The following is an 18,633-nucleotide window of genomic DNA, read 5'->3' on the forward strand; positions in this document are numbered from 1 at the left end:
TTATTAGAAGTATTGTACACAAAGATGTCTTGCTCTGTGGATCAGATTAATATGTCTAAAAAAATATCGTTTCGGTAGAGGTTGAACTGACTTACTAATGTGAACATTATACTGTGGGCCCATATTTAGACCACATGCCCTATGTATTGTGTTGTGTTGTTGAACACCAAGGTTTGTTTTATGAAATGAAACAGGAAATTTAACCCTAAAATGTCCAGTTGGGTGGGTCTGCTTTTATACCAGCCAGTGCACTGCCCGACATGAGAGCCACCAGCCACAGTTACTCAGTTTGCTAAGCTATTTAAAATGTACCATGGTATTAAATGTACCACTAATATTAAACCAGAGTAATAAAATATTAGATCTCATTGAGACCTTTCGGCTTAAGTGTCAGAAGCTTTTGTAATCTTTTTGCCATTTCTAATTTTAATGCCAGTGGTGTGTATGTTTGTGTGTGTGTTTGCCCATCAGCTGAACAACACTGCAGATCTCGCTCTAAGACCCAGCACCACAAATAGAGCATTTAAGTAATTTTTAAGGATGCTGTAAGCAATTTTAGCCATTCTGGAACTTCCACAACACTGAGCCATTAAATTAGATACGCCCCTTTTTGTAAAACACCGCCCTACAAAGATAGCGTTAAAGGTGCTGTAAGCAATTTGAGCTGTTCTGGAACTTCCACAACACTGAGCCATTAAATTAGATATGCCCCTCTTTGTAAAACACCGCCCAACAAAGATGGCATTAAAGGTGCTGTAAGCAATTTGAGCTGTTCTGGAACTTCCACGGGAACAAGCCATTGATTTAGCCATGCCCCCTCTTTCCAAAACACTGCACAGATACAGCTGAGTCCCAAAGCATGTTCTCAATGTTGTCAAACACAACAGTAGTGAAATTGTGCCATCAACTGACACATTGTAAATCAGAATATGGCATTAAGCCTCAATAATTCGATACAACAACACTTTAAGAACGCGCCAGAGACCGCGGCCTGCAGACACATTTTTGTTTGCTTTTTACACAGTCTAATGCTGTCACAGAGACCATTGGGATATCTTCAGTGACATCTTTCATGGATAAGGAACATTTTCTGCATACCATTCCATAAAAAATCGCTTAAAGCACCTTTAACTTGACACGGCGTCTAAAAAACGTGGCGCGAATGCGCGAGACGCTGACAAAGCAGCAAAACGCGGCGCAACAGTCGAAGACGCACATGTTCGGTATGAACTTATACCAGAAGCATACTAATAACGAATCCAAAACGAGTCTAAAAAGCTAAATAAATAAAATACAATATACTAGTTTACACTAGTTCTTTCTTTGTTTCTTTGATAGCAGGTCTGGCTTTAGATATGACTGTCCAGCAACTTCATTGATCATAGCTAACGGGAGCGTTATAGGTTTGTTTCGCGTCGCGTCACATACTTGCAGCGAGTGAAGTGTCTCATCTGTATTCTTCCACGCGATGCCCTCCCCTACAGGCGTGTTTTAACTTGACAAAGTTGCGCGTGCTTCCTGGTTTGAAGCACTATGATCTCAGGTACAGCGACGCAAAGCTCCAAGATCGAGTCACATCTGCCACTCTCTGGTCACCATTCCCGGCTGCACATTCAGCCTGTAATAAACTTTTGCAGTTTTTTTGTCCTTCTGCGTGGTTTCAACTCTACCGGGATGTATTTATACTTTAACTGTGGGTGAAGCGCGTGCCCACGCCCGCTTTATCAGGAAGAGTTGTCAAGAAAAGTGTCCGGTGTACTTAAGATCATATTGAAGCATCCAGACTTTAAATAGCGAAGATGTCTGATTCAGCGTCCAGTTTTTTGCATATAGGGGATATTGTGTCCCTTTATGCAGAAGGAACTGTCAATGGTTTTATAAGCACATTGGGGTAAGTGACTTTCATTGACTTCACTGTCTTCCTGCCTTCAACTCCTCAGACCCTGCAGCAGCAAAACACTTATATTGTTTATTAAAAATGCAGGCGTAAACTGCAGCTATCGTGTGAAATGCAATTTCGCATCAGCTAAATTATAACAAATATTTTAAAAGAAACTGATTTTTAAAATGCAAACCTTTTCTCTTTTTTCCCTGGCTGTTTTGTTGCTGACCTTTTTATGTGTTAGAGTCTTTGGTATGCAAAGTGTGGGAGCGTCACACAGGTGTTTTTAGTAGTGCAGTCACAGCCTGGATTGTGAAGCACTTTTGAATAAATACTAAATCAGATCATAATATTTCATGTTTTGAGAAATTTGTTGTATGCTATGGTGCTGGTACTGGTCCCTGGAATATATTATTCATTTGGTGTTCATCAGTTTATCAGCTCTATTCCAAGATTGCAGGTGGTCAACAATATCAAAAACAGATGTTTTTAAAAATGTATAAGCTACAACACACTATTATAATTCTGTTACTGTATATAACCTGTTTGATTAAGGAAGCTGGGGCCACTTTTCCATTAGAAACTTCCCTCAAACTGTTTGTAAAAACATCAGCTTAAAGGAATAGTTCACCCCCCCCTCCCCCCCCCAAAAAATAAAATAAAATTCTCTCATCATTTACAAACACTCATGCCATTACAGATGTGTATGACTTTCGTTCTTCTGCTGAACACAAATTAAGATTTTTAGAAAAATATCTTATCTCCATACAATGCAAGTGAATGGGTACCAACCTCCCCCTTGTTGCAAGAAATACCAAAAAGCATCCCCTCCTGTAAAACCACTGTCCCCTTTAGATTAATTGTGTCATGTATTTAGAACTAATCATGCAAGTTAAATATTGAATTGTCTACATTTGATGAATAACAGATTTTAAAGTGTGTAAGATTCAGAAACCCTTGTTATTAATGACACCTGTGGCCATTAAGTGAACTGCAGCCAGCTACCTGTTGCTCGCGCTCGTGCACACACTCCATAGGGACATGAGCGAGCGAGCATCGGCCAAATCAATGACGTAACGTACAAAGAGACTGAATGTGATTGACCGGCATCATGCTGACAGATGAGGTAGCATAATTAAAATTACACAGTTATGATTGTTTTACTACAAACTTTGAGACTAAACTAAAACTACTTATCAACTAACATAGCATACTGATACACACATACAGCTACATACTACCGAACTATACCAGACAGTTTACTGTTGCACTGTTATGTTGCACTATTGTATGTTTTGTATGTCATATGTTGTACTACGATCAAGAAACCAGCATATTTGCTTAAATTTATCCTGTATACCTGACTTTTAGTATAAAGAGAAGATCGTTGAAATTATTTGAAAGTTACGAAGCAAGGTAGCTCGCAATTCGTCAGCGTTAGCAGGTAAGATCAAGTTAGTTAAATTACACAGATCAATCCTTATGGCACTATATTTCACATGATTTGCAGTTATGTAAGCTTACCTGTCCAATAAGAAGAACTCCAATTCAGGGTCGGTTTTGATCCCCAAAACCGAACGAAGGTCCCTCCAGGAATCAAATGCCCTGCCGATGTTCACTGTAGTTTTTGCTCGACCATTCGTTCCCGCTTAGCCAGATGGGATTCAGTAGATACATTTTTTTTTTTTTTTTTTTTTTTTGGCTTACTCTGAGTTTGAGTAGGAGTCGGTGTTGTGCTGGGAGCTGGACGTTTGCTGGATTCCATCTCTAAGATAACGTTACCTAGTGTTGCAGACTGTCTGTTGACGCTGTTGAATAGCAGAAGAGAAGCACTGAGGCAAGGCTCTCGGGAGCACACATAAACGTCACATCCTTTGGATTTTCCCGGCAAAACCGACCCGCTCCCTTCGTGTGAAAAACAGTCTACAGGCTTTAATAGGCAACCTAGGAAGTCTGGGAAGGGCAAATTTTTTAAATTGTGTTACAAGCCGTTCACACATTGAAAAAAAAAAAAAAGGCGAATATTACATGAAGATTGCTACATACTGCACCTTTAAATAAAGGAGATTAGCCGGTCATATTTTATTTCAACATGTGAAGTTGCCAGATTTCTATATGTCTATATGTTCTATAATTAGATCTTGACGCTTATACAGTTTGAAAATATTCTGCCAAGGCAACGCTTTAGTCATGCATTCTAGCAACCTTGTGTGCGCAGGCACTCTCTCCATTGCGAAAAGATGCCGGTTTTCTGAAAACAGGTATGTTGGAGTTTAGCGATGGGTTGACTTGTTCTTTCTAATGTTCACATGAAACTTACACCACTGAAGGTAATGCAAGTTTGCAAACATTTCGCACACTTTCAAAAATGGCCTAGAGAACAGTTCAAGGAAATATTTTGACTTTCTTTTAAAAAGAAGAGAACATAAGATAAGATATTGCTATGATGAGTGTACAGTTACAACATGTACATGTTTTTAATTCAACAATTTTCGGGGTTACACCTATAAAATGCTTTTTTGTTGTTGTTGTTGTGTTGAACAACTTTTGTACTCCACTGTTTAAGCATCCTTCATAGAAACAGCCCAAACTTAGTTTAGTTCAGTTATTGGAGTAGTAAAATGCGTGTCTGCAGTGGGCGAGTGATCTAGAAAAAACTTTTTCATGATCATAACGTGGATTCTTTTCACAAAATTAATCAGAATATACAATAACAGAGGGTAATGTGCATATTATGGTCCTATGTCCTAAGGGTCAATGAAGTGGCACTTTTGTCCAGATCTATTAAATTAAAAATACATTAAAAAATGCAGTTCACACAAACCATTTACTTGAATACACCTCTTCTAGTTTAAAGTCATATTGATATTTTTTTCTGGGGCTTAAAAAAAGTCATGAGTTCACTCATTAAAAAATGAAATTCCTGAAAAAAGAAATGTTGTCATGACTGGTGCAGATTAAACTTTTATTGTTATTTCTTTAAAAAAAAAAGCATTTAAAATATTTAAAAACACTTTTGTCCACCAAATAAAAGTCATTGGGTGTAACCAACATGTAGGTTTATGCTGACCATAAATACGAGCAGACACATTTAGACCCTCAAGACTGAGCATGAAGTTTTAAAAAACATCTGATATTTATTTTGACATTTTGATGAAAAGGCACATGTTGTTCAAGTCATGTGGTGTAACCCTGAGAAAACTTCTTGATATTGTTTGACTCAAAAATTCATAATATGTATAAGAAATATTTTGTTTTTACCTTGAAAATTGTGTTTGAAAACTTTTTGGAAATTAATGATTAAGTTGTTTATACTCTAATGTATTCAAGGTGCAAATAAAGTATTATAATACTTTTTACTTGATGGTTATACCACATGACAATTTTAAAGTTTACATTTGTATTGTAGAAAATGCTATAAAGATTTAAAAAAAAAATATATATATATATATATATATATATATATATATATATATATATATATATATATATATATATATATATATATATGAAACTAAATTGGAAACAAAGATTACATGTCTGAGAATATGACACATGACAAAATAAAACGAAATTTTTTTTTTTTTACAAGTCGACCACTGTATATAAGCACATAAAATATTGATTCTGATCTGTTGTATGGATTACTTTTACGCTGCCTTTATTTGCTTTTTGGAGCTTCAAAGTTTTGGTTACCATTCACTTGCACTGTGCGTTGCCATTACATCACACCATTACAGAGCTGAGATATTCTTCTAAAAATCTTCGTTTGTGTTCAGCAGAAGAAAGAATGTCATACAAATCTGGAGAGGCATGAGGGTGAGTAAATGATGAGGTAATTTTCATTTTTTGGTGAACTATCCCTATAATATAGAGGTTTTCGCTCTAAATAAAGTCTTGAAGGTGAAAATGACATATTGTAAATTTACATGTTCATGATTTAAACCTTTTGGAAGATTAATTGTAAGAGAGAAACCTTATTTCGTGCTATTCTCACTGTATCGACATTTCAGTCAAATCCTTACTGTTGTTTTATTGTCAGAACGAAATACCACCACTGTTTTGGGTACAGGCCAAGATGCAAAAACAAAAAGCTAATTTTATTCAGGAATCAGACTCTTTGTGTGGTAAATTATGCAGCTCTCAGAGTGTCCAGGTCTTTTCCCTCTGGCTATTTCATTCACTCAGTCAGACAGGCTTACCAATTGTCTTATTGTAACTGGCTTGGCAACCTAGAAACATATTTTAGCCAGTTTCTAAGAAACCCTCAAAGACTGCTATAGTTAGTGGCTAGTTACCCTAAGGGTATTATCAAATAGGATTTAATTTATGATATATTTAGACCTTGAAGGATCTTTGGCAGAACATTTGCACCTTAGATGATAAAATATTTAGAAGGATGTCCATTAGAAGTCTGTGGAAATTAGGACGTGCACCCTTCAAGCCAGGACTGACGCTCATTTAGAACTTGTGACCCATAATTTTATATGATCGCTGGTGGCTCTTTGAGGATTTTGAAGAATCGTTTTATTGGGACACTTTGATGACTCTGTGTGTTTACCTTCCCAGGTTAGTAGATGACCGTTGTGTTGTGGAGCCAGCAGGTGGAGATCTGGACAACCCTCCCAAAAAATTTCGAGGTGCATTATACTTATATAAAAAAGTGTTGAAAGCAGTATGTAAAATGTTTCGTTGGAAGTCAGGTTTCGAGTCATGGCTGCAAGATAATGTTTACTTTAGAGTTGGTTATGAAGCTACTATTTACATTAGTCTCGGTTTGTTGGTGCTAACTGGGACAGCGATGCAGCAAAGTAACCTCAAACCATACAACCCCAACATCAACCTCAAGCTCCATTATTGGGATGATGTATCGGAAATTAGCTGTATTTTTATTCTTTTTATTCTAATTTAAGTTTATTTTAGATGAAAATGTCTTACACGGTTCTTCTTTTCCTGTTTCCAATGAAAGTTTGATGCAAATTGTAAATATTCCTCTTATTCTTCCCAAAAACTCGAGCAAATTCACTTAACAGTGTGGTCACTTGTGCTAAGTGTTCTTTGGAGAATGAGTCATGTTTACAAAAACTGACACACAGGAAAAGAATCTAACCTATGCTGTTTTTTTGTTTGTTTGTTTGTTTTTTTTTTTAACCATTTTTTTTAATATAGACTGCCTCTTCAAGGTGTATCCCATGAACCGATATTCTGCCCAGAAACAGTTTTGGAAGGCCAAACAGGCTAAACATGAGAAAGATAAGATCGGAGATATGGTGCTTCTTCAGAAATTACAAGTAAGTGACAATTTACAATTCTATATGCTTTAGATCATCAAACGGGGTTTCAAATACAGGTGTGAATTAAAATACATTGACATTGTCTGATGGTATAAGTTTTAAATCTAAATGTTGATTGATGTCATATATGGTTAGGTCTGTGAAGTTGCTTACTGCTCTTTGTTCTTTCTTTGTTATTTTTCTGTTTGCACCAAAGCATGCAGCTAACTTGGAACAGAAACAGAATGATTCTGAGAACAAAAAGGTCCACGGGGACATTGTAAAATATGGCAGTGTCATTCAGGTGAGAGTCACAGAATGAATAAAATGATATACATTAATGAAGTGATGAGAGAGTCAATGCAATCTGATGTTTTTATTTTTTTCAGCATGATACTTTATCTGCAATGTTTATGTCTACAATTACATCTCTGCAGTTTATGATATATAGATATTTTACAGTGCCATAGTGCCTTTTAAAATAATTCTTCCATTTAGTAATAAAAGTTTTAATTATTAAACAGCAATCTAGTCCAGATAATTTGACCTAAGAGTAAAACCACCGAAGCCCTTGTGTATAGGAGTAGAAATGTCAGAACATCAGTTCTGTTTCTAGAAACAAAAGATTAAAAGGTATCCTAGTTACCCTGAGTAATTGTGCATTTCATTCAAGATCTACGAAAATGCCCACCACCAACACTGTAGATCTGTACTCTGAAAAGAGTCATTCTGTGAGTATGACACAACTAAGTTACAAACAAAAGTTAATGTCAGCATTAAACAGCTTTTGCAAACCATTTTACTTCCGTAATGTGGAGAATTTCCAATTCTGATTTCATGTTGACTTTAAAAGAGAAAGTGTTAACAAACTTTAAGTTTAATTAAGGGGTTATAAACGTAACCTCGCATTTGTATCTGAGTCAAAAAAGGCAAATATTAAAATGGCACGCTTCCTTGCTCTTAGTGACGTCAGTTATAGATAATGGTGCACACACTATAGGAAGCCAGGCCTTTTCCTGATACCATACAGTATCCTAAAATAAAAAAGAGCTTCCCATGCCAAGTGATTTCTGTGGGTTACAGCTTTTGCTTAGAAATCCAGCCAACACGTTTGTCTGGTTCTTTTCCATAGAGAGTCCTGGTTAGTGTTTAGGGCTGTGGCACTGGCACAGAGAAAAGCACTTTTTAAAAAAGTTTTCCCCTGTTGCATCATGCAGATATAAGATAAATTATTAGACTTGAATTATGAATTGTTTGCTTATGCTAAATGTTATCTGTTTTAATAGAACCCAGGGCTCATAGACCATTGTCCTATATAACATTCAGTTGAATGAAAATATTATTTCATTTAATGTGAGCACATGCAGGGTTTATCTGCAAGGACAAGTAGTCCCCTAACCAAACCATAATCAGTTTCACATTTCTCCGTCGCAGTGTAAACTTGAGTTTCACTTTCCATTTTTCATCACATTCGACTTCGCGTATAAATTAACAAGGCCCAGCCCTGCATTTAAACAAACCCACGCAATTTTGTTGAGGCATGGCTTTGTGGTGGACTTATATTTGTCTTAAATAACACTCTAGTCACCATTGGGGAATTGTTAAGTGGTTTAAAGTGATAGCTCCATTCATTGCCATTCAGCTGGCACACAGTACCTGAGAGGTGGTGCTACCATACTGTAGTGTACCCATTCAAGTCATTTAGACAAAAAGAAAGTAAATTCTTTTTAATAACTCTTTGTAGATGCAGTGTTTTGTAATAAAGCAATAAGCCAGAAGAGGCTGTGTGTTACAGTGAACTTACCACAGTTAAGGGTTGTTGTTGGGCATGATGCAAAGTGAACAGACTTGAGTGGCTTATTTCTTTTATTAAATGGGGACAATGTGATATTACACATAAATGTTCAATTAATATTTTAATGTATAACAGTTCTTCTGCCATATAATACAGTTTATTAGCTTAAAGGGATATTTCACCCAAAAAAATTAAATTCTCTCATAATTTACTCACACTCATGCCATCCCAGATGTGTATGTCTTTCTTCTGCTGAACACAAAAGATTTTTAGAAGAATATTTCAGCTTTGTAGGTCCTTTCAATGCAAGTGAATAATGGCCAGAACTTTGAAGCTCCAAAAATCACATTCAGGCAGCATAAAAGTAATCCATACTTTTAATCCACTGGTTTAATATATGTGTTCGAAGCTATGCAATCACTTTGGGTGTGAAACAGTTCAAAATTTTAATACTTTTTTTTTTTTTACTATAAATCTCACTTTCAGAGATTTATAGTAAAGAATTATTTAAATATTGATCTTTTTCTCACCCACACATAGATTTAACCACTGGAGTCATATGGATTACTTTTATGTGGCCTTTATGTAATTTATTTGGAGATTGACAGGTCTGGTCATCATTTACTTGCATTGTATAAACCTACAGAGCTGAAATATTCATTTAGAAATCTTTGTGTTCAGCAGAAGAAAGAAAGTCATACACATCTGTGATGGCATGAGGGTGAGTAAATGTTGAGAGAATTTTCATTTTGGTTGAAAGCCGAAGTGTGTAATTTATTCTGTGTTAAAATACTTTCTCCTATCCCAGTTTAATGTGCAGAGACAATTACTGTATAAGTAATCCATTTGTAGGTTGATTTCTGAAAAGTGTAAACACTGTGGCTCTGTGGTGCTATCAAAACATTGCTCTGTTTGTTTGAGCATCCGATCAGACTTACATGGCAGACAGGTGAAGTGTTTGAAAGCAGCCCTGTTTGAAAGCAATCATTATTTTTGCAATTCTTTTTGGTGATGTTAATGGTGCAGAAATTACACACTTTAGCTTTAACACTTTTAATGGTTTTTAGCAACATGGGGCATTAATATAGAATTCACTTGATGTGCTTTTACAGGTGTGCAACTTGGATGTAGCTCATTCAATCAAATTTTAGAGCTGGAACTATCCATTTTATAATGGATAATTATTCCAGTAAGAGTTTAACAAAGTAGAAATAGTTCATCTATTTTTTATTCTGTTTTTAGCTCCTGCACATGAAGAGTAATAAGTATTTGACAGTGAATAAGCGTCTCCCAGCGTTGCTGGAGAAGAACGCTATGCGTGTAACTCTTGATGGGACGGGCAACGAAGGCTCCTGGCTTTTTATCCAGCCATTCTGGAAGCTCAGAGCCACTGGGGACAATGTAATTAACACACACACATGCAATCAAACAATCCACTTAACATTTGGCACACAGTATACACAAGCTTTATGGGTGAATTTCACATAACATGTCAGAATGTATAGTCATATTTCACCCCAAAATCAAATGAAAAAATAAGAAATTATATTTTGCATAATCAAAATGAAAACTATTTTGTAGGATCATTGAGAGTTTTTGCATTGTGATATTATTTTTATGACAATCAAACATACTCCCCAATTCTCATTACTGTAATGCAATTTATTTATTATTATTATTATTATTTTTACATAGTATTTAAATTGCAATGTATTTATACATGGTAGTATTTGTTCTACTGCCTTCAATTTTTGCAGATTTTAATAAAAAAATTGTACATTTTTGTACATACTTTGTAAAAAATACTATTACAGTAATGAGAATTACAGAGAATAATGAGAATGACAAAAAAAAAAAAAAAATACATATATATATATATTCTTAATTTTCATGGAACTGCAAAAAAAAATATGATAGGTTTTTATAGGCTTATTTTTAGGACCAATCAAAATAATTTTATGTATTTTAAAAAATAAAAAAAATAAAAAATCATTTTGGGGTAAAAGTTGGGCATGTTTTCATGAGATTCACATGTATACATGTACTGTACACCCATACATGCATTCATTTTTTCAAAGGCATATGTTTACCTGCACACCCATACAAATATGGGCAAACATGCTTTGTACACACATGCACAGCCAAATACACACTCACAACGTTAGGTAAATGTATGCAAATGATCCTTATACACATTTAAATCAGGTTTACAGAGTTAATCCATGTTTAAATGTTTGTAGATTGCTTCTCCCTTGTGTAAAGTGATAGAGATGTACATATTTGCTTTTCAGTTATAGGTGGCTTTGACAGTCATGCGCAACCCCTCACTTAATCTTTTTTACACCATTTCAGGTTGTAGTTGGAGATAAGGTAATCCTGAATCCTGTTAATGCTGGACAGCCTCTCCACGCTAGTAGTTATGAGCTTCCCGATCACCCAGGATGTAAAGAGGTGGGCCTGCTCCAGAAGACATGATCAGTGTGGTGTAAAGTTCTATGTCAAAATGGATTGTGGGTTATTAAGAGAGGTCATAATTACACCCCCTACTTCATTCCCTTACCATTGACGCTGCTAAACAGATACGTCAGATGCGTTGCTAGACTTCAAAATCAGATGAACCGCGGTACAAATGCGTACCAACCCGTATAACTGAGAACCAACTGATATACTCCCAAGTCTAGATAAACGTTTTAATGCAAAGAGGAACTTGATGATAGATTTGATTATTATAGAATGATAAATCCATCCCTCATTTGTAACCTAATGCTCAATTCTCTACTAATTTGCTCTCAGCGCACCCTGGCATCCTTTGATAATTCTGAGATAAAAAGTAATCTCATAATTATGATTTTACATCTCATAGTAATTATTTAGTATCTCAAAATTATGACTCAGCCTCTCATTATTATGATTTATTTAGTATCTGATAATTATGACTTATCTCATAATTAAGACTTTTTTTTAATCTCATAATTATGACTTGCCTAAGCAGGTTTTTTTCTTTCTATGTGGTGGAAATGGGCTTCCATACAAACCTTTATCACATTCTTTTGTGCTTTCACCCCTTACTGTTAAGGTGTGATGAGTGCTGTATGCACAGTTTGTCAGTGTTCTTTATATAATGTTACACTGCCCTCTACAGATCAACTCGGTGAATAGCAACACCAGCTGGAAGATCAGCCTGTTCATGATGTTCAGTGATCACAAAGATGAAGTTCTTAAGGGAGTAAGTGCAACTGCCCTGCAGAAAGTTTCTTATGTTAATGTCAACTCAGTCACATGTAAAATTTCATACAAACCCTTATGATGAAAAAAACAAATTGGTGCTGATGCTTATATATATATATATATATATATATATATATATATATATATATATATATATATATATATATATATATATAAAAATGTCCACACATTCTCAAATATGGGGCTGGCAGCTCTTATGCATATACTTGAGGCCTACTTAGACAAGTTTTATGATTATCTAACCAATACAAAAGCAATAAAATAAAGTAATAAAGCAAATGTGAGACAGACCAAATACTAAGATACTAAGACTTGATAATATAATTTGCAAAGAAAAAAGCAGAATAGAAGCATTTTCACAAGTGGACTCAAACTTTTGAAACCCACTCTTTGTTGATGTCATGGTTGACCCATTTTGTATGATGTCCTTGCATAGGGGGATGTGGTGAGGCTTTTCCATGCAGAACAGGAGAAGTTTTTGACCTGTGATGAGTACAAATCTAATCTGCACGTATTCTTGCGCACGACTCTACGCCAGTCTGCTACTTCAGCCACCAGCTCCAATGCTTTATGGGAAGTGGAGGTAAGAACACCCTCTACATAGACCTGTGAGCCGAGTTGCAGTTAATTGTAGAATTTGTTTATGGAAGTGTGGGTAAATTCTCAAAAGTGATAAAAATGTGGGGCCTGACTACCACACCTGGAGTCACGAGTTCGAATCCAGGGCGTGCTGAGTGACTCCAGCCAGGTCTCCTAAAGGGAGGGTAGAGTCACATGGGGTAACCTGCTCATGGTCGCTATAATGTGGTTCGCTCTCGGTGGGGCGCGTGGTGAGTTGTGCGTGGATGCCGCGGAGAATAGCGTGAAGCCTTCACACGCGCTATGTCTCCGTGGTAACGTGCTCAACAAGCCATGTGATAAGATGCGCGGGTTGACGGTCTCAGACGCAGAGGCAACTGAGATTCGTCCTCCGCCACCCGGATTGAGGCGAGTTACTATGCCATCACGAGGACTTAGAGCGCATTGGGAATTGGGCATTCCAAATTGGGGAGAAAAAGGCAAGAAAATAATTTAAAAAAAGGAATAAAAATGTTGCTACAAAAAAATCTATTTGAATTAAAAATCCTTTCTAAAAAGAGTTAATTAGAGGTGTTTTTTTTTTGTTTTTTTACACAGTCCTTTTGTTTATTTTGTAGTGTTTAGAATGTCAAACAATCCTTTATGTGATGATGGATTGTTTGCTTGTTATTTGTAGGTGGTGCATCATGATCCCTGTCGAGGGGGAGCAGGCCATTGGAACAGCCTCTACCGATTTAAACACTTGGCCACAGGCAACTATCTTGCTGCTGAGGTAATACTGTCAATATAATCATAGAAATATGCTAAAATAATCTAAATATGATGGATATAAAAATGACTTAATGTTTTTGTTTGTGGCAGGAGAATCCAGGCTACAAAGAAAACATCAATGAAATAGAGGTAGGTTAAAATGGCATTTTCTGAATTAATAGTTGTATATGACACATATTACACTTATATTAAGTAATAAAAAAAAAAAGTCTGATATACTGTATATGCGTGGCTCTGTCTCTCTGAGAGTGTCTATGAATGGTGCTTTTTCAATAGTTGAATAGTAGCCGCATCAAGCGAAGCCTCGGTGAGAGGATAAAGTATAAACTGGTTGCAGTGCCTCATGGGAATGATATTGCCTCTTTGTTTGAGCTGGACCCCACTACACTACAGAAGACCGATTCATTTGTGCCAAGGTATTCAAATATGCATTTGTCACTGTCTTTTTCCACACTCTGCTATGTGAAAAGCTTGTTGATGTAACCTCCTACCTTTATCTGCTCTTGCCAACAGAAATTCTTATGTTCGATTCCGTCACCTGTGCACAAACACTTGGATCCAAAGCACCAACATTCCCATTGACATTGATGAGGAGAGGCCCATTCGATTAATGGTGAAAAACTGTGACTATTTCTCCAATAAGCCTAACCTTACAGGGATAGTTCACACAAAAATGAAAATGTTCTCGTCATTTACTCCCCTCATGCCATCCCAGATGTGTGACTCTTCTTTTACAGAACACAAATGAAGAATTTATGACCAAAAGAATGGTGACCTAAACTTTGAAGCTCCAAAAAGCACATAAAGGCAGCATAAAAACAATCCATATGATTTCAGTGGTTTAATCCATGTTTTACAGATTTAATCCAATAGGTTAATTATTTTTAGGTGACAACAGACCAAAATATAACTAATGTTTCACTGTACATCTTGCCATAGCAGTCTCTAGGCCATGATCATGATTTCAAGCTCGATTACACTTTCTAGTGCTTGATGCATGTGCATAGCGCTAGATGGCGCTAGGAAGTGTAATCGAGCTTGAAATCACGATCGCCAAGGAGACTGCAGATGTCAAGTTTTATTGAGAAAAATGAGTTACATTTTGGTCTGTTCTCACCTAAAACTGATTGGATCCCTTCAGAAGACATGGATTAAACCACTGGAATAATATGGATTACTTTTATGCTTCCTTTATGTGCTATTTGAAGCTTCAAAGACCAACAGAGCTGAGATATTTTTCTAAAATTTTTGTTTGTGTTCTGCAGAAGAAAGAAAGTCATACACATCTGGGATGGCATGAGGTTATGTAAATGGTGAGAGAAGTTTCATTTTTGGGTGAACTATCACTTTAACTTCTGAATGTTAAAAATGTGTTTCTTTTTCATTTATAAATTATGAATAAATTTCAAATGTGGACTTTCATTCTGACTTTTACTTTATAACAGGTAGAGTTAAAACATGATTATGTGTCTTTTCTTAAAACTTTTGTGTTTCATCTTTAAATCTTTTATTCCAACGATTTAAAAAATATTTATATGTATTTAGATTTTTTTTTTGTTTTTTTTTTTTTTGTTACTCTGCATTTTGTAACTATGGACCCTTTTCACAGTCTGTGGTGAAGTATTTCTGCCTTAATTTAGCAGGGTGAATCTTACAAACTGTAAGATTTTTTATTATTTAATGTAAATTTATATCATTATACTTTGGCTTATACTGTATTACACTAGAATTAATAATAATAAAAATAAAAAAACTAGTTGCTGAGGCATTGCCCGTAATTTGGCATCTTTCTGTTTTCTGACTGCTGTAATCCACCATTTTTTTTCTCTCTCTCTCTTTTAGAAAGTCATGGAAATGTAATAATTTTTCTTTAGCTGTTGGAGCAAACGGGAAATGGAAAATAAAATATTTGCTGTGGTCTCCCATTTGCCTCTGTAGACGATTAACCCGTTATAGTGTACTTCCATGTTCCAAACTCAGAAATGTGAAAAGGGTCCACTGTGTATCATATTATCATTTTTATATTGTATATGAACAGTTTAGTGTTCAGCCCATGTGTTGAGTTTCACCTTCTCTACATATCTTCTCCTCCTGTAGCTGGGCACCTGCCCCACAAAAGAAGACAAGGAAGCTTTTGCCATTGTCTCCGTGCCGGTCATGGAGATAAGAGATTTAGACTTTGCTAATGATGCCAGCCTAATGTTGAGCACCGTGGTCGACAAGTTCAGCGTTGGTTTCCCCAGCCCTAATGATAGAAGGTAGAGTTGATAAGACACACCCAAAGTGCCTTTGATGAATGTGGAATTACTGTGTAAGTGTTTGTAAAGTAAACCTGTTGCAGAACATGCTGTTAGAGCTTTGTGTTGCCTCTCTATGCACAGGTATGCCATTAAACTGCTGGAAGATGTAGTTTTCTTTGTTGTGGACCAGTCTAACAATGGCCAGCCTGCCTTGGAGGTGACGATGAACAAGCCCAACAGAGAGAGACAGAAGCTCATGAGAGAACAGAACATTCTCAAACAGGTCTGATTTTTAACAATTGGCAAAGAATCAATGTTTCACAGTAATCTAGATAGATTATGTAATATACATACCCTTGATATCTCATCATATTTTTAGATATTTGGGATCATTAAGACCCCATTTAAAGAGAGAGGAACAGAGCCTCCACTGCTGAGGCTGGAAGAGCTGTCTGATCAGAAGAACGCTCCCTATCAGTACATGCTCCGATTGTGCTACAGGGTGCTGCGGCACTCGCAGGAAGACTACCGTAAGAATCAGGTACTTCGGACTATTAAGATACACCCAGTCAAACGTTTGGACACTCTTATTTCCTATGATCTTAAAAAACCTGTTGTACTAAATGCTTGTTTAAATGCTTTTTTCACACTTTTTCAGTGTTAATACTTTCTTCTATCCTAGCTTAAAATGCAGAAACAAATATAAGCCATTCACAGGTAAAGTTTCTCAAAAACTGTAAACACTGTGTTTGTGTAGCACTACAAAAATTCCTGCGTTTGTTTTGAGCGACCTGCTTAGACCCGCCACAACGTCGTTACTCGACTAATGGCATGAGTTTGGGGCGGGACTATCTGAACAACAGTAGATGAGTTTTGAAAACATTGTTTATTTTTGTTTTCTCATGCTAGTGTTGCAGAAATTACATACTTCAGCTAAAATGTAAAAATGTTTTTGAAATGGATGCATTGGAACAGATATTGAAGGAAAAGCAGCCAACAAGTGCCTAGCATACATGGGAACTCCTTCAGTACTGTTTACATGGATATATGGATGCCTCATGAAGTTGCCCAGAGTGTGCAGAGCTGTAATCTATGCAAAGGATGACTACTATGAAGACGCAAAAATATAAGATAGTTTTGATTTGTTTACCATTTTTGGTCATTATGTAATTCCCACTCTTCTATGAGTGTTATTTCAAAGCTTTGATGGCTTTACTTTTATTATAAAATGTGGAAAATAGTTATAATAAAGAACAAGTAGGTGTGTCCAAACTTTTGACTGGCAGTGTATTAACACAGGTGCTCAAGACTGGTTGAGAATACATTTTCATCCTGAAGATATTGTCAGTAAAACATTGATTTGTGAAGGTGATGACGTTCAGACTTTGTCACACTGGAAGAGCTACAGGAAAACATTCAAAGATAAGGGCTGATCAATCCATCTGTTGTTATACCTGTCATTCTCCTCCCCCTCTCTCCTGTCTTACAGGAGCACATAGCCAAACAGTTTGGAATGATGCAGTCTCAGATTGGCTATGATATTCTGGCTGAGGACACAATCACAGCCCTGCTACACAACAACCGCAAGCTGCTGGAGAAACACATCACCAAGACTGAAGTGGAGACCTTCGTTAGTCTTGTGCGGAGGAACAGGGAGCCCAGGTCAGTCTTTCCATGCCATTAACCAATATTGTGAGTAATTGCCAATTACTGACACTGAAATAAACACTGTTTGCTCCAGCTATGTCATATATTACACAAATTAACTATGCATTTAATGCTAATTGGTTTGAGATGAGCACATTACAATAATCTTAGTTCTTAAAGGGATAGTCCACCCAAAAATGAAAATTCTCTAATAATTTAATCACCCTCATGCCATACCAAATGTGTATAACTTTCTTTCTTCTGCAGAACTCAAACAAAGATAATTCGAAGAATATTTCAGCTCTGTAAGTCCATACAACGCAAGTGAATGGTGGACAAAACTTTGAAGGTCCAAAAAGCATATAAAGGCAGCGTAAAAGTAATCCATATGACTCCAGGGGTTAAATCCATATCTACAGAAGCGATATGATAGGTGTGGGTGAGAAACAGATCAATATTTAAGTCCTTTTTTACTATCAATCTCCACTTTAACTTTCACATTCTTTTTGTGCACATCACCTACTACTGGACAGGGAATTTATGTTAAAAAAGGACCTAAATATTGATCTGTTTCTTACCCATACCTATCATATTGCTTCTGAAGATATGGATTTAACCCCTGGAGTCGAATAGATTACTTTTATGCTGCCTTTATGTGCTTTTTGGACCTTCAGAGTTCTGGCCACCATTCACTTGCATTATATGGATGTACAGAGCTAAGATATTCTTCTAACAATATTTTTGAGAAATTTCTTTTTTTTTAGCGAAAATCACAGTACACAAACTGTCCTTCTTAGGGTGACCAATGACTTATTGATGGCTGAGGATACTGGAGAGTGCTCCATTTTAGTGTTGCTTGATTTAACTGCAGCATTTGATACAGTTGATCATTAAGTTTTAATTGATACATTAAAGAGAAGGGTGGGAATATCTGAGGTGGCTTTAGACTTGTTTGTTTCTTATTTGTCAAATAGGAATTTTGTAGTGTCTGTTGGAGATGAGATGTCCTCTCTTCAAAAATGAATTGTGGTGTTCCGCAAGGATCCTTGTTAGGACCAATTTTGTTTTCTCTATATATGTTACCTCTTGGTTCTGTGATTCGAAAGTACAACATACATTTTCATTGCTATGCAGATGACCTACAGTTATACTTGTCGTTGAATCCCAATGATCTGTCTAGTTTAAATGTTCTTCAAG

General features: G+C 36.2%; 1 protein-coding gene across 4 annotated transcripts in view; it reads left to right on the forward strand.

Annotated features, from left to right (window-relative positions):
• Positions 1-1,511: 1,511 nt before the first annotated feature.
• Positions 1,512-18,633, forward strand: part of LOC127414794 (inositol 1,4,5-trisphosphate receptor type 3-like) — a 73,984-nt gene continuing 56,862 nt past the window's right edge. Inside the window, exons 1-17 of one of the 4 annotated variants that reach the window (XM_051653096.1) lie at positions 1,512-1,891; positions 5,665-5,717; positions 6,452-6,522; positions 7,052-7,173; positions 7,373-7,459; positions 10,193-10,351; positions 11,303-11,401; positions 12,093-12,176; positions 12,636-12,782; positions 13,455-13,550; positions 13,640-13,678; positions 13,826-13,965; positions 14,063-14,162; positions 15,647-15,807; positions 15,931-16,072; positions 16,169-16,330; positions 17,279-17,451. In XM_051653096.1, coding sequence (XP_051509056.1) covers positions 5,710-5,717; positions 6,452-6,522; positions 7,052-7,173; positions 7,373-7,459; positions 10,193-10,351; positions 11,303-11,401; positions 12,093-12,176; positions 12,636-12,782; positions 13,455-13,550; positions 13,640-13,678; positions 13,826-13,965; positions 14,063-14,162; positions 15,647-15,807; positions 15,931-16,072; positions 16,169-16,330; positions 17,279-17,451 — 1,790 coding nt within the window. In that variant the 5' untranslated portion in view covers positions 1,512-1,891; positions 5,665-5,709. The remainder of the gene's footprint in view (positions 1,892-5,664; positions 5,718-6,451; positions 6,523-7,051; positions 7,174-7,372; positions 7,460-10,192; positions 10,352-11,302; positions 11,402-12,092; positions 12,177-12,635; positions 12,783-13,454; positions 13,551-13,639; positions 13,679-13,825; positions 13,966-14,062; positions 14,163-15,646; positions 15,808-15,930; positions 16,073-16,168; positions 16,331-17,278; positions 17,452-18,633) is intronic. The other 3 variants (XM_051653097.1, XM_051653095.1, XM_051653098.1) reach the window with 3 other exon arrangements.

Source organism: Myxocyprinus asiaticus, chromosome 24 (assembly GCF_019703515.2).
Source record: "Myxocyprinus asiaticus isolate MX2 ecotype Aquarium Trade chromosome 24, UBuf_Myxa_2, whole genome shotgun sequence".
Lineage (NCBI taxonomy): Eukaryota > Metazoa > Chordata > Actinopteri > Cypriniformes > Catostomidae > Myxocyprinus > Myxocyprinus asiaticus.